The 27,524-nt window shown below is 33.8% G+C and overlaps 5 protein-coding genes across 8 annotated transcripts; 2 read left to right on the top strand and 3 right to left on the bottom strand.

Annotated features, from left to right (window-relative positions):
* Positions 1 to 4,778: 4,778 nt before the first annotated feature.
* LOC148213352 (putative aspartyl protease At4g16563) lies at positions 4,779 to 6,752 on the bottom strand. Its single transcript, XM_088118728.1, has one exon. It carries the CDS (start codon positions 6,341 to 6,343, stop codon positions 4,958 to 4,960), a length of 1,386 nt encoding a protein of 461 aa, XP_087974854.1. The 5' UTR covers positions 6,344 to 6,752; the 3' UTR covers positions 4,779 to 4,957.
* Positions 6,753 to 9,678: 2,926 nt separating this feature from the next.
* On the bottom strand, positions 9,679 to 10,770 carry LOC111005349 (NDR1/HIN1-like protein 3). Its single transcript, XM_022276817.2, has one exon. The coding sequence runs from the start codon at positions 10,560 to 10,562 to the stop codon at positions 9,840 to 9,842; it is 723 nt and encodes a 240-aa protein (XP_022132509.1). The 5' UTR covers positions 10,563 to 10,770; the 3' UTR covers positions 9,679 to 9,839.
* A 718-nt stretch (positions 10,771 to 11,488) lies between these two features.
* LOC111005824 (O-methyltransferase 1, chloroplastic) lies at positions 11,489 to 13,653 on the bottom strand. 2 transcript variants are annotated; one of them, XM_022277461.2, is made up of 7 exons: positions 13,269 to 13,653; positions 12,921 to 13,066; positions 12,710 to 12,830; positions 12,475 to 12,599; positions 12,267 to 12,395; positions 12,003 to 12,174; positions 11,489 to 11,848 (listed from the first exon to the last, which is right to left on the bottom strand). In XM_022277461.2, exons 1-7 carry the CDS (start codon positions 13,456 to 13,458, stop codon positions 11,823 to 11,825), a joined length of 909 nt encoding a protein of 302 aa, XP_022133153.1. In that variant the 5' UTR covers positions 13,459 to 13,653; the 3' UTR covers positions 11,489 to 11,822. The 2 variants fall into 2 exon arrangements, with proteins under 2 accessions (XP_022133153.1, XP_087981692.1); XM_088125566.1 differs by having other exon boundaries at positions 11,489 to 11,853; positions 12,009 to 12,174.
* Positions 13,654 to 14,379: 726 nt separating this feature from the next.
* EMB3114 (Mitochondrial transcription termination factor family protein) lies at positions 14,380 to 16,769 on the top strand. Its single transcript, XM_022277303.2, has 2 exons — positions 14,380 to 15,441; positions 16,531 to 16,769. The coding sequence occupies exons 1-2, from the start codon at positions 14,491 to 14,493 to the stop codon at positions 16,534 to 16,536; spliced, it is 957 nt and encodes a 318-aa protein (XP_022132995.2). The 5' UTR covers positions 14,380 to 14,490; the 3' UTR covers positions 16,537 to 16,769.
* A 1,309-nt stretch (positions 16,770 to 18,078) lies between these two features.
* LOC111005941 (transcription factor E2FA) lies at positions 18,079 to 25,807 on the top strand. Of its 3 annotated transcripts, XM_022277642.2 has the most exons (16): positions 18,343 to 18,480; positions 18,559 to 18,647; positions 21,452 to 21,641; positions 21,762 to 21,815; positions 21,924 to 22,009; positions 22,082 to 22,170; positions 22,295 to 22,349; positions 22,528 to 22,580; positions 22,660 to 22,710; positions 22,802 to 22,850; positions 23,928 to 23,993; positions 24,099 to 24,175; positions 24,356 to 24,590; positions 24,877 to 24,943; positions 25,080 to 25,424; positions 25,501 to 25,807. In XM_022277642.2, the coding sequence occupies exons 2-15, from the start codon at positions 18,591 to 18,593 to the stop codon at positions 25,217 to 25,219; spliced, it is 1,269 nt and encodes a 422-aa protein (XP_022133334.2). In that variant the 5' UTR covers positions 18,343 to 18,480; positions 18,559 to 18,590; the 3' UTR covers positions 25,220 to 25,424; positions 25,501 to 25,807. The 3 variants fall into 3 exon arrangements, with proteins under 3 accessions (XP_087978216.1, XP_022133333.2, XP_022133334.2); XM_022277641.2 differs by lacking the exon at positions 18,559 to 18,647 and having other exon boundaries at positions 18,080 to 18,480; XM_088122090.1 differs by lacking the exons at positions 18,559 to 18,647; positions 22,082 to 22,170; positions 22,295 to 22,349 and having other exon boundaries at positions 18,079 to 18,480.
* Positions 25,808 to 27,524: the final 1,717 nt, after the last annotated feature.

Below are 27,524 nucleotides of genomic sequence, written 5' to 3'. Positions count from 1 at the left end.
TTTATTATTAAAATTATTAGGTAAATAAGATTAGATTACTGGGCATGGATTAAAATGATGCTTAAATAGTTGTGATACTTTTGATTTAAGAATAACATAATTGATCTTGATAAATAATCTTTGTGAAATCCAAATACCAAAAGAAAATTAAGATTTTATTCAATGATAGAAGTTGTTCTTATAAAATTTATGTGATGAAATTTAAAATTTCACAAATTGGAGTGTTTAGTTATAAAATCGAGAAAATAAGATATTTTAGTTGATTTCATGGAAACAGAAAATTAGCTTCTTTTTTATTATTATTATTATTATCTTTTAAAGAAAAAAACTTTTTTGTGCTAAGAATAAAAGGTAGTTTTGTGTCAAATAATAATAATAATAAAAGGTCGTTGGTTGGCAGAGACTTTAATCTTGCTAAATTATTAATCAATCCATTTTATTACAAAGTTTGACATGATATTTTGGTTGATGTGATATTAAAAATTATATATTTATAATTATGTTAATGCAGAAAATAATACTCTTTTATTTAATTTATATTTATATATTTTAAAGTATATTGCTAAACTATACTCTCACAAACTTTCAATCGTAAAAATTGAACTCTCACCCAAAGTAATCGTTCAAATTAAATCCTTCGTTAATTAAGTTAAAATTTCCATTACGTTTTGCTTCAAAAACAAAAGAAAATAAAGATTAACATTCCTAAAAATGTTTCTTCCTCGAGGAGAGAAAAGAGAAAAGTTTCTACAAAAGCATTCCGAAAAATTTCTTAAATTTACCTATTTCTCTTTTCTACTTGATAGTTAGAAAAAAAAAATGCTAATTGGTAAGTAAATATCTTTTCCTCCCATATTTTTCAAAAAAAAAAAAAAAAATTGGATGGGAATTAAATGTGCCTAATAGTTAAAACATTATCCAGAGAAAACAATGAACTTTCATGAGAAGCCATTAAAATTCCATAGGAGAGAGAAAAATCCTTTTGGAAGTTTGTGCAAAAGCCCATCCAAATGCAAGCCAAACACAAAGTGCCATTCTTTTTTTTTTTTTTTTCCTTCTAATATTACAAATAAAAAATAGTTGAATAAAGGAAAAAAAAGAAACAAAGTTGAATAATTGGGATGGAAGGTTTTAGGTGGGGTGGGTTAAAATTGGATGCACATGGCCATAGGGCAAATAGAAAATGGTGGTCCTTTTCCAATTCCACATTCAACAACTCTCTTACCTAACAATAATTGCATAACCAAAAATACCTTCTTTTTTTCCCTTATATTTGTCTCCACTTAATCATCTTTATCTTCCTTTTCTAAAAAAATTAGCAATGTATGAATTGATTTATTCCACCCAAAACTTTCACATGGCCTCACCTCTATACCTAAATTCCATTTTCCCCCATTTTTGTACCTTTTGTCTTTTGTAAGTATGTTTAATAATAGAGTATGCTAACACATTTTTAAGTTCTAACAAAACCAATTAAAATTTTGGATAAACTCTCTAACAATTTAAATGTTAATTGAATTGATGACAAATAGTAATTACTAAAAACTAAATGAAAAGATAATTCTACTCCTTTTTTAGTACATCAAGTGAGGAGGGGATTGGAAGTGATAATTCTACCCTTTTAGAGACCGAATAAATAAATTTTTTAAAATAGAGGAGTGAATCGAAATGGTGGAAGATTAGTTTAGTTTGATTGGAGGAGGAGATGGGTTTGAGGAAATTTTTTAATACCAACTCTATTTGCTCTTTGACACATCATTTAAGCAATAGATTATTTTATTTTATAAGTTCACACTACTCTTAAATGACAGTGTTATGACAAACACTACTCTTAAGGTCGTGTGTCAATTTTCATATTCTCGTAGTACTAAAATTTTTAAATTAGTAAAGTAATTCATTATTTTATTTATTTATTCTAATAAAATACATGGGATGGGGATTGAGACTCACAACCTTTTGGGTTGGAGACATAGATTAAGTTTTTCCAATTAGAATCTATCATTAAATTTGACAATTAATGGAGAAAAATATAAAAAGATCCAATTTTTTTTTTAAATGGTTAGACTGTCAAACGTTTTATGATAATCAGCATAAAAATTAATCAGTGCGAAGAGTGAAGTATTTTCCAAAAGAAAACAAATTGGAAATCTGATTTTTCCTAACAGATGGAAGACGGATTTTGGCAATCATTGGGCTGAACAAACAGAGGCTCTGTGAGAGGAATGTAGTACAGTAACCAACAGCCCACTATCTATTAACATTTTTTTTTCCCTCATTATCCCTACAAAATTCAGACGTTTTTTTTTTTCTTCTCAGAGCAAGCATAGCTCAGCGGTAATTGATATATATCACCGTTGTGAATTCGAATCCCCTTCTCGATACATTTACACTGTACTAAAAAAAAAAAATAGTTGTTGACCTTATTACCATATGCACATCTGGCTTTTTTGGAGATACAACCATCCTAAATCTCAATATGTCGTTTCTTGAATAGACAACTATCGCTGCATTTTAGCAACGAGTTGACTTGTAATTAGTTTTTTTATGTAGTGTAATATATTTATGGTTCGTATATAGTATTCAAATTCCCTCTCTATATCTTGGAGATTGTAGGAGCTTGATTTACTTTTAACTATTTTCTCTCTCTCTGTTTTTTTTTTTTTGCAAAATCTTTTTATCCATGCGTGGTACTCCCAAGTTTTTATTATTTAAAAGAAACTTTAAATTTACTTTAATTGAAAATTCTAATAAAATCAAACCAACTCTTAAAGAATTCAGTTATATAAAACGATCAATTTTTTTTGTTTTAAAACTGAAATTAAATTTAACTGAAAAATATAACAAAATCTTAAAAACATACTAATAAAAAAATTAATTTAACTAATTATTATTAAACATTTAAATCTTAAATCTAATTTAAAAAAAAATCACATCATACCATTGGTTCTAGTCAAATGTATCCTTATTCTGTGACCTTCTCTGCAACTTAATAAAGTGTTGAGTTATCATCCTCAAGTGGCCAATTACTCACTACTCGTGACCAAAATGCAGAGATGATTGTCTTCTAAAAAAACGACAAATTGAAATTTAAGGAAAAAAACCAGGTGTACATGTTGTCTCTTGAGACACCATCCCTACCACATAACCATGTAGTCTCGACCAACTACTTTCTTCAGCATTATTCTTGAAAATTAAAAATTGTTTGATGGAGAGTGTATTTTTAGAAATAGTTTAAGAAAAATCACTATTGAAGAAAATAGTCAAAACTCGGAGGGGTATCCAATTTTATATTGTTATATAATCCAGTGTTACAAATGTTTGAAGGGTTCGACGTGGGGGAAATTGTTTTTCCCCCTTATCGACGATATATTAAAATATCGTCAAAAGTCGCGAGAATATCGACATTTCGCAATATTTAAAGAATATCATTAAAGAAAAAAACTGAAACATACTAGCCCCCACAAGAGGCCCAGTCCGTTGGTACGAGAAAAGAAAGAGGGGGACGTCCCTTTCCAATATGAGATTGGGACTGGAGGGGAATCACGACCTTCCTCCCCTTTTGTTTTAATTCAATTCTAATTTTAATTCTTTTTTAATTCTAAATTTATAATATTAATAATAATATTATTATTATTTAAATTTATTCATTAATTTCAATTTTCACTATTAATCTGTTTTTATTTAAATTGAATTCTTTTTTTCAATTTTTATTTTTAAATTTAATTACAAAATTTTCAAAATTATAATTCTATTTTTAATAATTCAATTTATCATAATATGTACATGGCGGATATATAACAATATTTCATATTAAACACTATATTTGATTATAAATTATTAATTATCAATAAAACACAATTAAGTAACATTGAACTTCAATTTACTAATTCAAATTATTTTCATCACTTCATTATCTTATTCCAACATTTCTATTGACATCGATATTTTCATAAGTAAGTTACTCGTATTTTTACATATGCTAGTCAGAAGTAATCAATTATAGCTTAATTAAACTACAATTATAGTTTTATTTACTAATTAAAATAATTTTTATTATTTTTTACAATTTAATAATTTTTTTCCAAATATCCATCGATATCGACATGTCCATCAACATGTTCGTAAAATCGGGACCTCGACATTTTAAACCTTGTATATAATTACGTTAAATGTTAAATTATATGATTAATTATAGTTTATTGATAATAACAAACAAACAGAAACTACAAACACGAAAAGGAACCTAAAGCTCACAGAGCTGGAAGAAGAACAATCTGGACGAACCTATCAAATTAAAAATAAATAAATTTACAATTTTTCTTTTGATGCGGGAGAAAAACATTCCGTAGTTGCAAATTTGTTAATATTGTAAGGAAAAAAAAACTCATTGTTTAAAATTAATTATTTCGAAATTATTTAAAGATAGCGTAATTAGACAAAGTCTGTCCAACCTAAGTATCATATTTCTAAAATGTTGTGGGAAAAAAGTACCCTGCCTTGCTTCCCTTGCCTAATAACAATTTTTAAAATAATTTCAAAATAATTATATTTATGATAAAATATAATTTTATTCACTGAGTTATGAACTAAGTATCTATTTTCTTAGTTCCTCAAATTGAAAGAGTGACACTTTAATTAAATGACCTAGATCGCCCAAAAGTTTTACCCTTATATTTAAATAATTAATTTTAAAAAATCAGAAAAATAGTTTTATTTTTTATTGTTTCTCTCTTTTTTACCAATACATATTTGATTGTAATTAAAAAATTTTTACCAAATAACTTGAAATTTGGAAGTCTATTGAAACTTAGAAGTTACCACCACATTCAATTCGTGAACTTTGTTTTACATTTACTCCTCTCTCTCTCTCTCTCTCTCTCTCTCTCTCTCTCTCTCTCTCTCTCTCTCTCTTTTGATTTTTATTTTCCACTAAATTATTAATTTCATAGTTCATAAATCATACGCATCTCTGCTTTCGAAATCCGATTCTGTCCTTCGCCAAGTCATACTCCACCAATATATTCTGCTGCTGAAACGCGCCGAGTATAATCGCCGGTCCACCGCCGACCTTCTCACCGCCGACGTCATCCGTCAACATCGTCATGCACACCACGCCGGACTCCGCCACCAACGCGAAGTAATTAGCCGGCGGCAGAGCCAGTTCCAGGCCGCCTTTAAACTTCAAAACCAGTTCCGGAAATTCCACCGTCTTCTCCTTCGAGACATTGAAGCACGGCCTTAGACCGGACCGAGCTTCCACGCCGGTAGCTCGGGGATATTTAATAAGTTGCTTCTCGAATTCTTCCGCTACGGCTTCGAAAATTGGCTTATCCAGAATCGTAAAGGTCGAGCCGGAATCGATGATCGTGCCGCCGTTACCGGTGGAGTCCGGTGAGAGATACTTGTACGGAAATTTCACCGGTTTTCCGCCGATGAGGATTCTGCGAAGAGAAAGGTAATAGTATTCTCTAAATGCGGCGTCGGAGGCGGAGGGATTCTCTCGGAACGGCGAGTAAATGAGGCCGTTAGTGTTGGTGTCGCCGGATTTGGATCCGAAGTCCAGCACGAGAGGGCTGCTCACCGGCGAGTCGTCGAACTGGCGAGAAGCGAGGCAGTAGGAGAATCTTTTCAGGCGCATTTGCGACGGCAACGATTGAGGACCGCGGCCAAATCCGACAATGCCGGCAGGTTGGTGGACGGACAAGACGGAACAACCGACGAGAAAATCTGGCACTCGTTTATCCGGTAAATCAAGCGTTTCAGAGAGTAGAAATCCAGCGGTTAATCCAGAACCGTACTGAATTCCATAACCAGGACAAGCATCGGAACAATTTCGAGAATTAGGGGTACAATTTCGACACCTAGATCTCACATTAGGGTCAAAAATCCAAGCACATTTCCGGTTTCCGCAACCGACAATCCTCGCAGAAGAAGATAATTTCGGGATGAATTTCGTAATCGTCGCAGTATTCACGTTGGGAAACGAACACCTGGAGCAGAGATAACGGGCGGTGCAGGGGAACCACACGAGACTACTTCCAGTATCGAAGACGAACGATAAATTCTGGGGAGGAGTTCCGAAGCCGATAGAAACCGAGTAAGCGCCATAGCTACGAGGAGTGAGTGCGGATTTGGATTTATGGACGAAATCGCTTGATTTGTTTCGGTTCTTGAGGTGATGAGCTCTGATGATCGAAGCAGAGGCAAGGTAATTGAGATTCTTCCATGGATCTGGAGCTCGAGTTGAAGGGAAGGCGGTGAGGGGGAGTGTGATGGAGGAAGAAGACGAAGTGGAAAGAAGAAGGAAGATGGAAAACAGAAAGGGAATTGGAAGAAACTCCATGGATTTGGAATTGGAATTGGAATGTGCTCTGCTTCTGAAGCTAATGGATGCTCTGTTCAGTCGTTGATGGAAGCAGAGGAAAATGGCGATGGCGTGGCCGCTGCAAGCAATCCACCGAGTGACAACTGCATGCCACGTGGCCCACCTTCATAAATAACCTTGGTATTTTCAATTTCTCATCCTTCAGTTTTCATAAATGCTTTGAATTTGTGCTCGATCCAAATTTTTGCCTTTTTTTTTTTTTTTTTGAATTTAAACCAAACACGAACGCGTACGAAAATAAAGTAATGGTTTCTTATTTATTGAGCATAAAATTTTATTCTAATCCTGAAGAATTTTATTGACTCATCAGTCTTTATCATTGTAATGTAGCCATAATTGTAGCTTTTTTTTTTTTCATTTTAATAAATGAAGAGAAATTTTTGTCCGAAAATAGTTCGCACTATTTATACATGTTGTGGTGCTTACTTTTGTATAAATTTATAATTGTAGTCAAATTAAATTGTATTCTTAGTTGCATAGCGTCCAATGAGTATCAGTAACTTTATCCTATATATATAAATAAAGTGGGAAAGCGACGAACTCAATTAGATTAGTTGTGTCGAACTCGAAGACTAGTTAAGGTATTTGATATGCAAGTGTGGTAATTGATCAAAATAGTTAAGTTCAGCTAATTTTTTATGTTGTTTGAATGAATTGATTATGGACCAACATGTTATAAATAGGCAAATTCGAACTCCATGATCAGGCAATTTGAATACTATATAGGAACAATAAATAAAGTTGCATGAGAAAGAACAAATTTAAAATTTCAAAGTTGATTCAAGGAATGAATACTAAAACCGAATCAAACTTGTGAAATTTAAACTTCACTCTTAAAATAATAATGGAGGGTATTATTATTGTTTAGTTGAAGAGAGACTGAAAAGAAATTAGGGTTTGAATGGAGGAAGAAGAAGAAGTAGGGAAATTGGGCGATATCTAAAATTTGTTTATACTTTTATTTGGAGAATGTGGGTTTTTAAGGTTTAAGATTTAAGATTTTATTTATTTATTTATTTATTAATATATACATATTTTTACATGGTTCTGGCGAAAGAGGTACAACACAGAAGTCTAGAGGACAATAGAGGAATTTAGCTCCTTTTTATTATAAATTCATAATCTACTATAAAAACTATTTTAATAAGCTATAATAAATCAAATCAAACTTGCTAATCTAACAGTTATTTTTTCCTTTTAAAAAAATATATAAATGGTATTGATAATATAATAACGAAACCAGGTATATCTGGGTATTCTAGGATGCCCTTTTGAAACACAGAGTTTCCAAGATTCTCGTGTTGAGGACATACAATTTTTACATTTTTGTCCTCCATTCTTTTCTCCATATATTTTCTTTCATCAAAATTTTTTTATAAATTTTTCCTCAAAAAAATCTTTATTTTTATTTTTAAATTTATAATTAAAATAAATTAATATACTCATCGTTTAATAAATAACTTTATACTATTAAGTATATTTGTACATTAGATTTATAGGTAAAATAAGTTACAATTAAATTATATAATATCTCCATTTATTTTTAATATTTTGAAAGAATTAAATTATTAATAATATTTATTATCATAAATATATAATTGTAAAACAATATTTTTTTACAGTCAATATACCTGTGATCTTTTCCCTCTTAAAAACAATATATAATGTGATGATAGAATAAAAAAATTCCACCCAAAGTAACATAAATTATATAATTGTACTTTTGAGAAATTAGTTGAAAATGAAACTTATATTAAATTAATAATGAATTAATTTGTTATGAAAAAAAGCATATAAAAAATAAAAATATTAAATTAATTCAAATAAATCTATTATATTAGATGAATTTATAAATTATATAAATATTTGTGAGAGCATTTATGGAACATCTATAAATTTAACATATTCCTAAGAATAAATCTGTAAAACAAACGTGGCTATTCAAATATTATTGGATATACTTAAAAATCTACCTACCAACAAACGTGGTTATCTGAAGATGTCGGACATCTAAAATTTCCGATCTGACGCACCTGAGGGAAATGTTTCATCATCGCTCCTACTTATTGTTTCAATTAAAAAAACTTTATTTTAATTGAGACTTTTTTTAGCCCATAACGCACAAAGAGATTTACTTCCCCTTATTTTCACGCATATTCTCACCTACTACACCTTTCGTGTAGCCTATAAATAAGTAATGGGTGCGATTTTAGACTACATATCACATGGGAGTGGTTGTATGGCAAATGGGAAAGTGAGCAAAATAATCAAATCGTTTATACACAAAAGTACATCCATTAGAGGTTTTTGTTCTTTCTTTTATAAACTAATTTATAAACTAGTTTGTCGATGCATACCTAGGCCGACCAATTAGTGTAGTTAACTGGTTAAGGTACATACTCTTACTACCAAAAAGTTAAATAATAATACATATGCATACTTGACTCATAGATCGAATTCAATTAATATAGTTCAATTGGTTAAAACATATATTATCTACCAACAAAAAGTTAAATAATCCATATATGCTTAAAGCATATACCCTCAGACCACTAAAAAGTCAAATAATGTACCTACATAATTGGCCTCAGATGTGGTAGTTATAGGATTAACTAATGTGAAGCTGGTTAATTGTTCAAGATTTGCACAAAACGTTGCCTTAGCAGTAAGTAAAATCAAACAATATTAGATTCGTGTACTCATAACTAGATGATCCGTTGAAATTGTAATTACTTTGAGTCTATAATAGGGTTAGGAGAGACGAGGTATTTGAGATCTATCAAAATAGTTTAGTTAAGCTAATTTGTTATGTTGTTTAAACAATGTATCACCATCAATTGATTATCAACAAATAATAGGTAAATTCAAGCTCATACAATCTCCATCATATAGAGAGGTAATTTGAACATCATCCAGGGACAATAAATATATCACATCAAATAAAAAGAAAAAATAAAGTTCCATGAGAAAGACCAAAATTCAAAATTCAAAAGTTGATTCAAGGAATGAATACTAAAACTGAAACCAAACTTTCTGAAATTTAAACTTTACTCTTAAATTATAAAAAAGTTGAATTTCCAAATTTAGTTAAAAACAAAAATAAAATCGAACACCGAACCGGTGCCGTGACGGTGACCACGAGGTGGGGCCCACTTACCGCCACGCTCCACTCAAAATAGAGTTCCGTACAATTATACAGTTTCGAAATTTCTAAATCTCCTCCCTCCCTTTCTTTCTCTCTCCGGTTTCAAGAACGGAAAAGAAAATTTCAATTTCAAACTGACAAAATTCAATACGAAAAAGAAAGCACATGGATTTCACCATTGAATTAAAAAAATTTTGAATTCATAAGATATCAGTAAAAGCAGATATGAACCTAGAACTAATAATCACAGCAGATCAATCCAGAAAGAATGAAAAAAGGGGGGAAATCAAGAAAATTCAGTTCTGAGGATTACATATCATAGCTGCACTTGGTGGTCTCGAACACACCATTTGAAGAAGTACCATTCGATCTCAAAGGCACCTTCAATGGACATTTGATCTTCAGTTTGTAGCGCCCAAATTTCACCCAACCGAACTTTAATCTGATCCGCGAGTAAAGCTTCACATCGATGCTGTAAATCCCGGAGCTCTTCTCCGAATTAAACGACGAAACTCCATCCGTTCCTAGCAGAACAATCTTCTGTCCAACAAACGAAGGACTCAGCAGACTGGTGTTCTTGTGTCCCTGGTAAAACTGGCTCAAATTCACCGTACCGAACCGCTGCGCTTGATAGTAAGCATCAGCCTCGATGTCGTCGTAGTAGATCCCGATCCTCCGATTCGGATTCCTGACGGTGATATTGATGGCGAGATTATAATGGAGGTTATTGTTCGTAGTGGTGAAATTGAACTGCGTGAGGGAGGCGTCGGTGGCGTGGAATTTGAGGAGATTGGGACGGAAAATCAGCCACAAGAGGAGCACAGCAATGCCGACGACAATCACAAGGGTGATGATGATTTGGCAGATGAGATTGAAGATACAGCCGCAGCAGCAGTTGAAGAGGCAGCCGAGACAGCCGCAGCAGCCGCAGCCGCAGCCGCCGCCGCGGCCGTGGCGGTGGTAGGTCTTGGCAGGAGGAGGAATAGAAGGCCCATAGTAGGCTCCATTGAGGTGAGGCTGATTGGTCGCCATAGTTGAAGAGAGAGCGAGAAGAAATTAGGGTTTGAATGGAGGAAGAAGGAGAGGGGGGAAATTGGGGGAATATAAAATTAGGGTTCGAAGGATGGTTCTGCGAAACAGCGTAACCGCGGAGGAGAAGAAGGGAGAATCTTGAGGGGATTGCCTTCCTCGGCTGCAATTTTCAATTTAATTTCGGCGATATCTAAACTTCTTTTAAGTTTACTTTTGAAAAAACTATTTTCAAAGCCCATTTGTTTTTCTAGGGTAAACTCGGAAGTCATTTTCGAGATTATTAAATATATATATATAAATGAGTAGTGGAGATTCAAACCAATTCAAACTCCCTTCACTGGTTGTGGTTGGGTTTCGCTATGATCAGTTGACTATTAAAATAATTATAATGTAGTTTTTTTTTTTTAATCTCATCAATTATATCATTAAAAAAAATATATTTGTGATGTTTACTTCCAGAATTATTCGCATCACACTTGATTATCTAATATTATTATGAGCATGATAATTGGTACACTAAAAGCATGGATGGACCGAACTGTCTAATGACGTTCTGAACTCAGTTCATGTCCCGCTTTAATGGACAAACATCTTTTTTCACAAATGTCACATTTTTGTGAAAAATCATTATGTAGGGATATGTTGATACTTGTGACTCATTTTGTAAAATAGTATTTCTAAAAAATAATCATAATATATATATATTTATTTATTTATTTTACTGAACCTTATTGCTTATGTATACCAATAGTGTTGGTCATATACTAGACCAGCACTATAGTTCTAGTACACAAATATTCATGGCCTTCAAATTCGAGTAGAAATTATTCAAACCAATTTAATCAAAAAAAAAAAAAAGGAAACATATAAAAGAATATATGAAGCGAGCCTCCAAAGAACATTGCAAGAAAAAGTTAATCCCCAAACTTCATCATGTAGATAAAACCAGCAATCCAATTCAGTGTATACAAAGAATCTAATTTGATGTTGTATAAAAGATTGAGGGTGTCAAAAAATAGAGAGTTCTTAGCAGCACATACATCAATCACACCCTCATGTAATTTTCTAACACTATGGATCGTTTTCCTAAAGTTGGCACTTTGAAAAACCAGATTATATGGAATGCCCATTTCAGCATTTACAATTGGGAGTTATGAGAGAAGAGAAAAAAATGAAAGAACAAAACCAAAAATTGCTACTTTTTATGAACAAAATCATATTTCTTCAAACCCTTCTTCATCTCCTTCGCTTTCAATCCTCTCACATTCCTTCTTCCAGTTCTCCATCTGAGGATGATTATAGTTTCACATAATCAGTCACTAATTAAGAAAATGAAGTGAAACTCATCTATGTGAAGTTATAGATCAAATCATTAACAACTATAAGACTAATTAATTACACATAATAACTCAAAGGACCACTTCCAAAGAGTCCCTTTACCTCTTTTGTCAGAAAATCTTAATTGTTCTGCAAAAAATGGAATGTTCTTGTAGGGTCCTGGTAACATTTTCTTGCCTAATCTTGTTGCAACTTTCTCGAGGTCGACCGTTTCGACCCGAAATCCGTTTTCCATAAAAAATTTGTCGATCCACTTTGCCATACTCGTGCTAGACTGTGATGGTGTAATCAAGCAAAATGGTATGGTAGCATGTTTAGAGATCAAGGCAGAGAAGCAAATGAAAAGGCAGATCAAAGCAAACTAACCTTGGAAGTAATGTTAGTATCAGTCAACCAAGAAGGAAATTCACCCAAGAAAAAACTTCCTTTCATGGCCATGTTACTAACAATGGACAGAACATCTCCAAATTCTACCAAAGTCTTAATAGGCAGTCCCTGAAATACAATAACCAAAACCACTGCTCAACTCAGAAACTTATTTCGTTTGCTCTGTAAAGTGTAAACAAGAGTTTACCTGCATTGCCCATACACTCGGTCGGTCGCCCCGAAAACCTTTGGTGCAGAGTTCTTGCTGTATATCTTGGGACTCCAATGGGACATGATAGAAAGAGTTGCCTTTTGGAATCTTAGCCCCATTGACTATCATTAATTTCAAGAAACATCGCAGATCATATTCAAGAATGGACTTCAAGAATCATATATCTGCAATGAACTTCATGAACACAAATAACAACTTGGAGAAAACATACCTTGCAGATCTTGATTCGCTCTTTTGAAAACAATGTCCGGGGATATGTCGATTATTCTCGTCCACATGGGCCAATGAAGCCTGTACGGTCGAGTATCCATTCCATCTGTTAGCAACACAACCTGCACATATAAGAAGAATGTTTAAAAAGAAACTGATGAGTTTATTAAGTTCTGAGTTCTGAGTTCTTTCTTTTAATTGCTTGCTAATACCTGCTCAAGTCCATTAACGTGGTGGACAATTTGAAGCAACTTATCATCTATGAACTTAGTTGCAACACAATAGTGATGAGAGAATTGCTGAATCTTTAGCTGAGGAGAAACCAAGCAGCCGGCATATTGATCAACAAAAAGGGGATCTGCATACAATCATCTCTTTCATTCATATAAAATCAACCACAGGAAAAAAAAAAAAAAAGTCTATGACGAAATGGGTTCTTGATGATCAAAGATCCAATGTGACGAATGGGGAGTAAATTGCTCGACATGCTAATCTTTCTAAGTGCACACCAAAGTGTTCGACGAAATGCCTGACCGATAACAGAGATAAATTGGACATACTCGGTTGACGGGACTCAATGAAACGAAGAGATGCAGCCTTTTTCGCCTTGAAGATCAAGGATTCCTCGTCTTCGCTGAGATGTGCTCTGAGAATGCGAACTTGGTTCTTGGAGCGTAGTGATGCCGAGCCAAAAAGCAGAGTCGTGGGGGAAACTATTCTGGGTCTCGAAAAACTCCCCGTGGAAGCCATGCAACTAGAAAGAAATTTTGCAGGTGAAGAACACTGAATATGATCTAGCTTCCCGTACGTTTGCTTCGTTTATTATTGTAGATTCAGTTTCATGGGAAGCCCAAGATCACACGCGGCTTCGCCCCTGTTCAGTTTCTTCTGTTACAATCGGTTTTTTCTCTGTATTCTTTCAACTGATATTTGTTGCTCTGCAAATACTTCTTATCAGTTACAATCAGTTTCCTCTTTTCTTTATCATTTTACATTTATTTAAACCTTAAAAAAAGTGTTTCCGCTCTACTATAGCCTACATTAATTTTTTTTTATTGGTACTTTTCTTAATTAGTGTTATGTAAATGAAATTAAATAGACACCTTTCGAGTTATGATTTAGTTTCTATTTGGCTATAAATTTAAGAAATATTATTTGAATTTTGATCAATTTTAAAGTATAAAAGACAGCATGTTTTATGCAGTATCGAAATTGAGTCAATCAATTGTTACGTCATTACTCAACTAATTATCGACCCAAATCAACAACCAATTATAGACTGAATTCAGTCCTTAATAAATAAAAAGAAAACTAAAATTAAACTTCATGAACCAATGAAAAACAAAATTCATACTACATGATCAAATATGTCACTTTTAAAATTTAAAATCCAAATAAGACCAAAAGTGAAAAGATTTTGTAAATTTGTAGACTAAATAGAAACAACTGCAAACAAGGGATCATAATGTATTTAAACCAAACTTATAATTTAAATTGTAACCTTTGTATTTTGTTTGATTATTGAATTTTTATTTTCCCCGTCATCTTTAAGAAAATTACCCAAGTTGAAGCGATGGGCCGATGATGTATGGGCCTGGGCCTGGGCCGTGGTTGCGTAGTTTTCTTCTCAATTTGTCCGTGATGTCTGGCAGTGGCACCATTTTTGGATATTTGAAGATAGATAGAACTTATCCTCTGAAATTCTGTTCCTCACCACTTCTCAGATTCCCTCTCCTTCCCCAATGCAAGTTCGCTTTCAGAAAATGTAGTTCCTCCAAAACCATGCAATTGCTACTGCAAGACGGAGCTCTCCAATTTCTCTCCAATGGCAGATTCAAATTCATCCACTCTTCTCCTTCCCCATTTTTCCCCTCAATTTCCCGCTCCTCCACTACCCTCCAACAATTCCCCTTCCTCTCCAATGCCACAATCTCTTTCGTTTTCCCCTCTAAACTGCCACCTCGGAGCCCCGCCGTTCCTCCCCTCTCGCCGCCGCCACTGCCCCACCCCGACCCTCGCACCGAGTTCCAGGAGAAAATGCTCTTCCTCGACTCCATCGGCATCGACTTCTTCTCCGTCATCAAAGACCATCCTCCCGTCGCCGCCGCCTCCCTCGCTGACATCAGATCCGCTGTCGATTTCATGACCTCCATGAACTTTACCGCCGTCGAGTTCCGGAGAATCGTCGGTATGTGCCCCGAGATCCTCACCTCTCGCGCCGCCGATCTCGTCCCGGTCTTCACCTTCCTCCTCCGCGAGGCTCGAGTCGCCGGCTCCGACATCAAGCGCGTCGTAAATCGCCGCCCTAGGTTACTCGCGTGCAGCGTCAAGGATCGGCTCCGTCCAACTCTCTACTTCCTACAAAGCATCGGCATATCGGAGGTACACAAACACACCTCATTACTCTCCTGTAGCGTCGAGGAGAAGCTGATTCCGAGAATCGAATTCTTCGAGAACCTAGGGTTTTCCCGCCGGGACGCCGTGATAATGTTCCGGCGATTCCCGCAGCTGTTCTGCTACAGCATCAAGGAGAATCTGGAGCCGAAACTGAATTACTTCGTGGTGGAAATGGGGAGGGAACTGAAGGAATTGAAGGAGTTTCCGCATTACTTTTCGTTTAGCTTAGAGCATAGGATTAAGCCGAGACATCAAAGCTGTGTGGAGAAGGGAGTATGTTTCCCATTGCCGGATTTGTTGAAAACCAGTGAGATGAAATTCCGGGAAAAATTGGAGGTATGTTGTGATTCTTCAATACCCTTACGAACTTCTCCTTTGTGGTGTACAAAATTGTGATATTCAATCAAGTATAGAGTTCATTTTCAGATCCCCTGTTTCTCTCTGCTGTTTCTGGGCTCAAATCAAATTCAATTTTGCTCTTATGATCCATTTTCTCCATCGGTTTGAACAGGCCTAAGGAACTTCCTCACTTATCTTATTGTTTTTTTCTCGAGTTTTACATTAAAATTCATGTAGGGGTTCTTACAGTTAAAATGTAGCACAATTTTTGCCTGATGCCTCATGGATTTATGTTCTAAAACCATGTAGTGTAAGATTTAGGACCAAAATAGATCTTCTAAAAATACAAGGAATGTAGATAGAATAAGTACAACATAAGATATCTTTTTCCCCTTAATATGATGGTTTTCGATTTTCCATTCTTGAGTTATTTTAATAGGAATTGATGCCTATTTGAAAAGGATTTTGTTTCTAACTTTTTGTTTTAAAAGATTGAGCTTGTTTACTAGTGAACACTTTTTTTTTTTTTTAAATGTTCTTTGAATTAGTTTCACGAAGTTTTCTATAATAAAAAATAAAAAATAAACTTTGGTGTATGAATTATTTGGTATCCGTGAAGCTTATTTGGTTAACAATGTTTAGTTAGAATTCCAAAATTAATTTTTCGATTAGCATTTAAGGCTTAATAGCAATTTCTATCATCTTTGTAAGGGCTAAGGCTATAAATATAACTAATATAAGTAGCCATTGAAGTGGTAATAGGAGACTTTTTTTTTAAGTTCAACAACACTAGGTTGAGTTGAGGTGAGAGTTTGAACTTTCTGATTTTTTGGTCGATAATATATACTTTAATTAATACATATCTTAGGTAGGCGGTAGGTGAGGTCGTTTTAGATCTTCTATTAATGAAATTATTAAGATTTTCGAGAGTTTTATCTTATTCTTAGGATGAATCTCCTGCCTACTATGGACTCGTTTCCATCGTATCGAAACCCGAAGCATCACCTAGTAATATTTTTTTTTTGTTAGATGATGTGTGTTAGTGACTAAACTGAATGTGAATCCCCTTTGACTTGTATAAAACAGAGTTGAGAATTGAGATGAGAAGCTTGCAAGATTTGGTTTGATGCTTTCAAGTTTCGACTGTAAACGGATTTAAAGAATTGTAGGCCACAATCATTCTGGCTCTGGCCCCTGGGAGGACATTTCTTTGCAAAACCAAGTGTTCTGTACCATAAATTATGGCTCCTTACTCGCATTCTTCATTCTTGTTTTTTGTCTTCTATTTCTTATAATAAAATATGCATGAAAAATATTTTTCTTTTTCTTTGTAAGAAAATTTTAATGTTTAAATACTATTTTAATCCCTGTATTTTAGATTTTGATATATTTTTAAAACGTCCATTTCTATCTCTATATTTTCAAATTTTGTTTATTTTTTTTCAAAATGCTTGTTTTGATCCTCAAACTTTGAGGAAAGGACTATTTTTGTCTCTTCATTTTAGTTTTTATCTCGTTTCTTTAGATTACAATTTTAGCATTACGGCTATCAAATTTGTGTTGAAATTTGGATCAAAATGGTTACTTTTGGATCAAAATATTTATTTCATGCATATTTGAAATATGACATGTACGAAAGTCTTCTAGAAGCTAGTTTAAATAAATTTGCTGCTTACTTTTGGAAACAAACAAAATTAACCTATAGCACAGTAAAATTTCATTCTCACAATCTACAGCACGGACAAAAATATTGCATTTTGACACCAAAATTTCCTCTGTTTACAGACCTTTTAACTTAATAAACTGATTTACAAATGCCCCTAAATAGTTGGTATCAATTTGCAAAGTTTGTTGGAAATGAGTAAAAATGACTCATACGTCACACTTACAAGACCCGCCATTAATACCACCGCACTTACAAGACATTTGTTGTTGACCACCATTAAATGTCTGACAATTTTTTCTAATTCTCTACTTTTTATATTTTTTTTCTCTTAATTGTCAAACATTCCATGATGGTTAGCACAATATACATTATGTATCGGTAACAATACATTGTTGCCAATAAATGCAAATGTCTAAAAATCGTCAAAAATATATTTACTGTTGACTTGTCAATGCACTACAATCTTTTTTTAGATGGAAAGTAAAAGAAAGAAACTATACAAAGATTCAGACATTAAAATAACAAACCACGAGGGGAAACGATATCAACTCCATATGTCTTGAAATTTCCAAGAAAGAGCACACACGGGTAATTTAGACATAGTTCAATTGGTTAACGTATATATCTTCAACTAAAAGGTCAAATGCTCAAATCCCCACTCAAGCACTCACATCCAATTCATGTACTATCTAACTCTTCTCTCTGTTAATACGAGTGAAATCTTCCACCTTTCAAGAGCTAAATTAAATGTCTTCGAGATAAAACCATTTACATCTCCTACTTAAAGAAACTACCAATATCGTTGAGCTAGGTTCGTGTTAGCTTTATTTGTTATGGTCAACTTTAGAGCGAAAGAAGGTGAAGGGAGGGTGGAAGGTAGGTGAAAGTAATATAGGGTCATTATGAAATATAGACAGTTTGAAAGGGCCAAATTGCAAATAGTTATAAATAAATTTTGTTCCGCCACGCTTCCCTCCACATCCATCTAAACAAATTTCCCTCCTCCCATCCCATCTGATTCTGATGCCATTCCTTTGATTCCAGAACCCTATTCTTCTTCCTCACCTTCTCAACTTTCATGCCCTTTCCATCTTCCATTACTACCACATAAATTTCTTCAATCCACTGTTATTGAAGTTTTCTTGCCGTCTGGATCCTCCATGCGCGGCGGCTCTCGAGCTCCGCACCGGTCGGAGCCACTGCCACAGTCGCAAACCGGCCAGATCCTGCCGCCTCTCAAGCGCCAGCTAGCTTTCGACTCCACCAAGCCGCCATTCGTTCCTCCAGGCGACTATTACCACTTTGGCGGCGGTTCTTCCAATGTTCATGCTCATGATCAACAACCTGAAGCTGTCCTTGTCAAACCTCTCGTGAGTACTGCAGTTTGTTTATTCGCTCGTTTCTCTTCTGCATTGTTGCACAATTGGTTATTCCTTTGTTGCTACTAGTTTGTTGTTATGTTTTGTTCGTCGATTTTGGAATGCTTTCGGACCGTGTATCAAATCCTGGACCAGTTCACCTTGGCTGTCTCCCGCATGTATGTTTAAATTCTATCGATGCTGTCCTAAGATTTTCATTTTCAATTCTAATTTTATGAAGCTTTAAAGTTTCGCGTCTTGAAGATTTTATGTTTTTTTTTCCTCATCGCGGTGAATTATTGTGCTCGTGCATTTCTTTCCTCTGTGCTGACGCGTGCATGAGTAGGAAGTTATTTATAGTTGAAGATTTCTAAATGTTGGTGAAAATGTCTTTATCACTTCCCATCGAAGTACAATGGAATGTAGAAGTCTGCACATCACCCCTTTGCTTGTTATAAGAATCTATCATCTATGTTATGGACCTCAATCATCGGAACAAAATTTGACTCACATGTTGTAGGTAGACTAAGTATTTAAGGTATACTAACAATGATTTATAGTTCCTAATTAGCAATTTAAATTATTGATATGCGTTAAATTAATGTAAAATACATAAAACTTACAATATAGATTTCAGAATTGTTGCTTTAAATTTTATTGTGGGCTGAGAATCTTTTCAGAGTTGTCAAAGCTCTTGAGTTGTAGGCTTGAAAAATAGTTTACTGAAGTCTTCCATTGTTGGGATTGACTATGGCAAGAGATTGATTCTTTGGCCTAGTCTGTATGGTTGCAGCACTTTTTCTTAAGCTTGGCCTCTGGAGGCAATCCTAGGAAGATTGAGTTTTGGACCCCATGCTGTAAAGAATTATAGGAAACTTTCAAAATGGATGATGTTTTATATGTTCAAACTCCAGAGGAGAAAGGCTTATATCGATCCTATTGGACACTGCTAATATTCCCACTTACTTTATTTCCTTCTTCTATAACCAAGTAAAGTAGCCAGCCGGGCTGAAGCATTCCTTAGGTACTTTCTTTCTGAAGGGGTGTAACTCAATGGTAGCCGTCACTTGGTGGGTGGAAGGTTGTTTATTTGCCCCTTGAAGGATGGAGGCTTGGTAATAGAGAGTAGAAAGTTTTAGTAAATTGAATACGTCTTTCCAATCAAGAAAAGAGGCCATTTGATGCAGATTTAATCCAAGTGGTTGGAGTTTCTGTTTTAGATGAAATATCCACGACAAAGTAATTATTGAGTGAATTTCCTTGAGCTCTTGACTTGACTCCTTAATCCTGTGATTCTAGGGATTTCATTGTTTGGGAAACTGATTCGAAATTCAATTTCTGCCAGATCCCTCTTGCTAAATGAAAGAACTTAAGTATTTGATTATTTCTTTGGTCTTGGCTATTGAAGGAAACAATACCAACGACAACAACAAACATTTAAGAAAGTTAAACGTTTCTATTATTTAGTGTCTCTTTTGTGGACGACAAAAAATCATCCAACCATATACATGTCTCCCACCCCTGTAAACTTCAGTTCTGATCGGCTATTTTCAATGAGTTCAATTTGCATTACACCTTCCTTGGCTTGTTCCTTTTACTTGCTAACCCTTTCTACAAAAGGTTAAAGTTTTGTGGTCTACCTTGTGGTGCCAATGTTATGGAACATTTGGTTGAAGAGGAATAAGTGGCTCTTCCTAGGATCGGTTAGCATTTTCCATTTTTATGGGATTCCTTATGTTGTCTGCTCTTGTCTTGGAGCTCTCTAACAAAAACTTATGTAATTTCAATGTTCGTTTTAATTTGGATTTTGGAATTAATTTTTAGAGAGTCCTGGTGAGAATTTAGCTTGTGATATCTCTGTCATTTGATGTTGGAGAAGCTTCCAATTGTTTTAAAAAGCTCAAAAAAGTGTGCGCTTCACGCTAAAATGCAGTTTAGGTGCCTTGCCTTGTTAAGTGTGTGCCTGCTTAAATGCAATATTCTTTTAATAACTAGGGTTAAATTAAGTAAAGAAAGTTAACTTAAATATATAGCTTTTGACTCTCCTTTGTTTGGCATTATCATCCAAAGTCTACGGCACACCTTCTCTCTCCAATAGATGAGAGGCACATATAATCTAGTAATGATAAAAATGAAGATGGAAAACTATTTGGCAATGAATGATGATGAGTTTTAATTTTTAGGCCTTTGCATATGTAATCTAGGAATGAGAAAAACTTGGATGGTTATTGGGTTATCATCTTGTGTTTTTAATGTAAATTATTGATAGCCATCGTTACTACGTGGTTAGCTGAAGAACCCACTCTCTAGCTGCCCAAACCTCTAAAGGAGGGCTTTCTTGTAATTAGCCATCATGGCTTTTTGGTTATTCCATACATCAATGAAATACTAGTTTCTTACCCAAAAAAAAAAAAGAAAAGAAAAAGAAAAAGAAAGTGTTTGGATGCATGTGGGACCTACAAACTTTTCCTGCTCTATAACATCATTTGGAAAATTTTAGATCATCTCTTAGTTACATTCCAATTGCATATATATTTCTAAAAAGAAAAGGATTCTTATTTTCCCCCCCTTAAATTTATTTTATAGATGATTAAATCCTCTTTATAAAGAGTAGAGGTGATGGTGATCTTAAAAATTAACTTCATGGATAGACTTATCCCTTGGTAAATATAAACTAAAGGATCGACGTAAATCTAATCTATTATACATCAAGATAAAACACATGATTTAAAATATAATAAAGATAATGACAAGTTGGTTTGCTTAATATGAGGACTCTTTTTTTTGGTACATCTAAAATGAAGGTCCATTCATCAACAGTTGTTACTTTAGTTTAGTTGAAGTTCAATGGTGATGCAAATTGTATTTATTACGTTTTTTTAGACTTAACCTAGATGATCCTCCTTTGCTGTATTTGAAATTATCTTCCAATTTTCTATTTGCTTCTAAATTTTAATATTGTCAACTCCTTGATTTCTTTCAGAAACTAAAGCAGAAGGGTGCTATGTATCACAATATGGTTGAATCTAATGACTGCATTCATGATCAAGGATCTTCCAAAGATGCTCTAAGTTCTATACAGACACCCGTGTCTGCAAAAGGAGGAAGGGTGTACAAGTCAAAGGCTTCAAGGAGAACTACATCTGGGCCTCAAACACCAATCTCAGACACTAGTAAAAAATTTTATATAATTATTTTAATAGTTTTAGATGGATAGTTTAACTTTTTTTATGAAATCGTAAATGAACTTTGAAGCTATATGAATATGATTAATTAGTTTTCTCTACTTGCAGGCTCTTTTTCATCTCTTACTCCAGCTGGAAGCTGTCGATATGACAGTTCTTTAGGTAACTTTGCAATTCTTGCTAATTTCATTTTGTTCATTCTGTCCAAGCTACATTGATGCATAGTTTTGGCTCAAATAAATGGTGCTCAAAGTATTCTGAAACTTTTAGGTCTTCTGACAAAAAAATTCATCAATTTAATTAAGCAAGCAAGGGATGGCATTCTTGACTTAAACAACGCTGCAGAAACTTTGAAGGTAATAATTGTAATTACATAAAATTTCAATTTTCTATCTAGTGGTGACTAATATGAGATATTCATAACACAGGTGCAGAAGAGGAGGATATATGACATAACAAATGTTTTGGAAGGCATAGGTCTCATAGAAAAGAAGCTGAAAAATATAATATACTGGAAGTAATGTATCAATTGATGTGTTGGTCCCCTTTTTTTTTTGGCTTAGCTTGTTAAATAGAAACTCTGATAAAAAGTTAAAAGCAATTGAGTTGAGTTATTTAGAATCTATTTAATATTTGTTCAGGGGATTCAATGCACAAATTCCAGGAAATGTGGATAGTGATACTTCTATGTTGCAGGTCTGGATTTGAATTCTGTCTTTTGGTTTTAAAACCATCGCATTTTTACTTTTAAGAATTATTGTGAGGGTCTAGTTTTCCCTTGTACAACTAATTATTGGCATATCTAATAATTACTATATCTGGAATCTATCCTGCTTAACAGTCATAATTTGAGATTGCACCATGTATCCTGCAGGTGGATGTTGAAAACCTTTCTTTTGAAGAGCGTAGATTAGACGACAAGATAAGGTTACGTATTTAATATGTTATTAATTTCTATATTTTGAATCACAAATGATAAACTCATGTTCCATAGTTATATTTGCAGAGGATTGCAGGAAAGATTGAGGAATCTGAGTGAAGATGAAAATGTCCAAAAGTAAAAGTTCTTGTCCTTCCATTCTGTTCCATTTTCCACCTAGAGTACATGAATGAAATAACAACATTGCATATGTTTTCAATTATGATAGATGGCTCTACGTGACCGAAGAAGACATTAAAAACTTGCCTTGCTTCCAGGTGAATTCGTCATAAAGTCTTTATTTATGATCACATGTTACTTCTGATTTTAACACTTATTTGATGGTTACATGGTTTGAGTATTGGATCTATATGTTCAGGATTCAAATGCACTAGTCATATCCTAATTAGGACAACGCCATTTCACCAACAAAGAAAACAAAAGAAAATAATAAAAGAGATGAAAACTAGGACAATGATTCCAAACAGGGTGGATCTTATGATTCAATGGATAGGATTCAGATATGATTTACAGAGTGCAAATCCATGAGTGTTTCTAATAGAAAATAACTCTTCAATTTGCAAACAGGAAGGAAGTTTAACTTCTTTTTTTTTTTCTTTTTCTACCTCCCAACAATACTTTGGCTTTTCTTTGCAGAATCAGAGAAAGAGGGAGGGTGTATGATTAAAGGAAACAATAAACTTAGATGATTTTTAAGATTATGAGTTCAAATTTGGTTGGTACTTATGATATCAATAACATACCATTAGTTTCTCGATCTAAATGCTTTTGGGTTAGATGGACATTAGCCATGGTAGAGACAAGAAGTTGAGGTAAATGAGGAATGTGACTTTGACACCCACAAATATAAACAATTTTGTGTTTGCTTTTGTTTCTATAAATCTCATTGTTTTGTCTTTAATATATCCAGATGCATGGGTTATTTCACAGAAGAGGTAAAATAAAATAGTGAGGAGAAAGAGGGAGGGTGAAATTACATTAGGGAGTGGTTGAATAACTAGAAGCACCCCATATTTTCTAGGTTAATGGTGGATGGTTTGTGGAAAGTTATTTCATGTGATCTCCAAATAATCACTTTTGAGTTTTATCAAATTAGTGTTTCTTAGCATGATGATGATTATGAAATTAAATTTTTGTTGTGATATTAGATGTAAGAAAAATAGTTGGGAACGATAAAAATGTCATGGAGTTGCATTAATGTTTGGTAATACATATGATATGTACGTGAAATAGTACACGTTTTGTTCATAGTTTTACAACCTTTTTTGGATAAAGCATAGTTTTACAACCTTGCCTAAAAATTTTAATTAAAATAGTGATATTTTCTTGGGCAGAATGAAACCCTGATAGCAATTAAAGCTCCTCATGGAACCACATTGGAAGTTCCTGATCCCGATGAAGTAATGAGCATAAAGTTTTAAGAAATGCTACATGTTTGTTTGATATCCTTTTTGATTTCCCTCTTTCTGATAACTAAGAGGATGTTCTCGTTTTCATCATGCTAGGCTGTTGATTATCCACAGAGAAGATATAGAATAGTTCTTAGGAGTACGATGGGTCCTATTGATGTATATCTTGTCAGGTATCCTTTTCTAAAATCCTTTAAGAGTTGATTAAGTCAGGTATCCTTTTCTTATATTTTTACTGCTACTTTTTTTTATGCAAAATAGAAATTATTTTTTTTTTCCATATTAAAATTCTCCTTGTTCTTTTTTTTATGCAAAATAGAAATTAATTACCCTAAATTCTCCTTGTTCTTTAGTCAATTCGAGGAGAAGTTTGAGGAGATGAATGTGGTCCCACCACCTAGTAGCTTCCTACATGCTTCAAGTTCAGGATCTAACGAACATCTAGCTACAGAAGTAATCATTGGGGAGAATAGTAGAAAGGAAACAGAACCTCCGGCACATCTGTCCCAGCACAGCAGCAGCTGTGATGTGAACGGTTCAAACGAGTTTCCTGGTGGAATCATGAAGATAATTCCTTCAGAAGTTGATGTAAGTATTATCATGTCATCCTTATTAATTCACATTTTGGTAAATATCAAAGAAGCATAACCCTTTTCCAGAAAAGAAAAAAAAGGGTAGATTTACGTAGGCATGCCCTAAACAATGATTTTGCATATTCTTACTCATTTTAATTCATTTAAATATAATGAATTATATGTGTATGTATATCAGTATATGCACGCCTAGACATATGAGACAGAATGGTCGACCAATTGTTCATTGGTCCAGATCATTGTTGATAGCTTTTTTATATGCTCCTATTATATTATTGCAGAATGATGCAGATTACTGGCTGTTATCAGACGCTGAAGTTAGCATTACAGATATGTGGAGAACAGATTGTATCCTTTTTTACATTGTTTTAAAACTACCATTGTGATATCTGTATATGTCTCAATACATCTCCAGAAAAAAAAATGGAAAACACCAAAGAAAAGTAACAGATTATAGAGGTTAATTCTTTCACTTCAGCCACAGCAGATATTGCATGGGATCAGTCAGATATGGTTCCTCATGACTTTGTAATATCTGATGTTAGTGCCCAAAGGTCAAGACCAGCAAGCCCACGTCCAGAGTCGGCCGAAGCGCCATACGATGCTAACTTAAGACAGAGGTGACAAAGGAACAGATCTGACCTAATCCACCAATGATCTGTTCCCATCCTCATTACTCAAGATGGTAGCCAAACAAACAATTAAATCATACAGGAATTCAAGCTCACTGTACAGTTTAATTTTTATAACCCAAGCAATATTCTGGGAAGTTTTCCAAGCATGGAAAAGAATACAACTATGTAGACCAGCCAGCACGCGTAGTGCAGAGGTTAGTGTTTTCATATTCTCATTCTTCGAACTCCATTCAGTTCTGTTTGATTGTTGACTAACTCAGATTATCTCAGGAAATGGAAACAAACATTTGTAGTGTAGAGGGTGGGCAGCATGTAAAGCTGGTTTCAAGACTTAGTGCCAGGCCGGCAAGATCTTAAATGCATTGGTAAAACTTCCCATCTTCCTTTTCAAATCCATTTTAACATTAAGGGGTTTGATGATATCTGATAAGGGGAAGCTGTAGTTTGATTCGCACACTTGGTAACTGAAATTTTATGTAACAATGTGTTAAATTTTGGTTCTATACTATGTGTTTAAACTTGGAATAGTTGTTTGTTGTTAGCCAAAGATAATGGAAACCATAGGTTACTAAAGTAACATATAGTCTATTACTAGCAAAAGTTTATTCAAGCGTTACACATTCTTGATTTTAGTTCCCTATTTCCTTAACTTAGGGAATCAAGTCAAAATCGAAAAATATTTAATGTAACTGGTGGAATTGATTTATTTTATTGAGGACAAGTGGCGTAGGAGAATTCGAATTCATGACCTTTTGGTTAGAGAGATAGGTGTCAATTATCACTAAGTTAAACTTACATTGGCCGGATGGAATTAAATTGGTTTAGTTGGGGTTGAACAAAAAAATAGCGGTTAGGTTTCATTTCATCATAAATTAAATATTTTGACCTACACCTAACTTCAACTGCATTGTATGAAAATTTAAAAGCATTCACACTGACCATCAAACCTCGTGGTCCACCCTACTTTATGTCATGGGAAATCTTAGTATTAGTATATAGTCTTCACAAAGTTCGGTGGACATCTGATTCCAATAGGCCAAAAAATTCTGATTGGATTGGAGTGGGATTGGACCACACCAAACTTTTAATCTCTTTTTAATTAAAAATTGTTATTGTTGTTGATATTATTATTATTACTTTCTTTTTTTTAGTTCAACACGTACGGTTAAGGTTCAAACTTTTGATCTTTTGTGGATATTCATTCTTGAAAAATTTGTTACATTTTTATGAATTTGTTGGTATAGTGTAGAGTTAATTTAAAACTAATTTCACTTGTTACTTTTGTTGTATATATTGCTTGTTATTTATTTAACTTTTGCTTGCAAAATCATTAAAATTAATTTATAAATAAATACATAAACTCGATGTTTGTTTAGAGTTATTGGAACTTGCTTTAGTCTCTAAAACTTTGATTATGCCCAATTATCGTTTATGCTAATATTTTAGTTTGGCAAAAGCTTGTTTGATGTGCATGAATGGCCCCCTGACTTTAATTATTATTCTACGTTCCATGTAAAGCCAATATATTTGTTCCTTTAGATATTATTGTAATTTTTTATTCTTTGAAATTTTTTAAAGTTGATCTTAGGTCATCTACTTCGGTCAATATCTCCATAATAAATCACATATTTGACAAATTTGTAAGTTAGATAATTGGTATAGTTCTCTATTGATGTTATTTTCCTTTTATCACTAATCAATCATATTGTATTAGCTAATTTATGATGATCTAGCTAAGTTTAACCTCAAATCTCCCCACAAATTAGATAATTTTAATTTTTAAGGAAGCTTAAATACTTTCCACATAATTTAAATCAAATTCAGCTAAGTGAAAGGTACTCTTGCATAAGACTTTAAGCAAAAACTAGAATGTAGATGAAAATAAAATAGAGGACTTGATTTACTCAAAAACCACAGGCCTATTAATATCTTGGATCAAGTACGAGTCTTGAAGAAATTTTTTTTGATCTTTGCTTAAGTCTTGAATTAAGCTTTAGAATTTCTTAGATATTTCTTCAGTGGCTCTCTTAAGATACTATTGAAGCTTTAGATCACTTTTAAGAGATGTTGGGAGTTTGAATATGAATTTATGGACGAGACTAATAGACTCATCGTTTCATCGAAAGTTTTTGTTTTTTTTTTTTTGAGTAAAGCATGTTGGGAAGGGGACTCGAACTCTTAACCTCTTGGTTGGAGGTATATGTCAATTACCGCTGAGCTATGCTCACTTTGGCCGTTTCATCGAAAGTTGGACCATTCTTCATACATGCAAAAATTATATTTTTATATGATAT

The sequence above is a fragment of the Momordica charantia genome (assembly GCF_013281855.1).
Source record: "Momordica charantia cultivar OHB3-1 chromosome 1 unlocalized genomic scaffold, Mcharantia_2.0 BLBB01000001.1, whole genome shotgun sequence".
Taxonomy (NCBI): Eukaryota; Viridiplantae; Streptophyta; class Magnoliopsida; order Cucurbitales; family Cucurbitaceae; genus Momordica; species Momordica charantia.
Note: the sequence above shows the minus strand (reverse complement) of the source record. Positions and strands in the feature narration are given on the sequence as shown.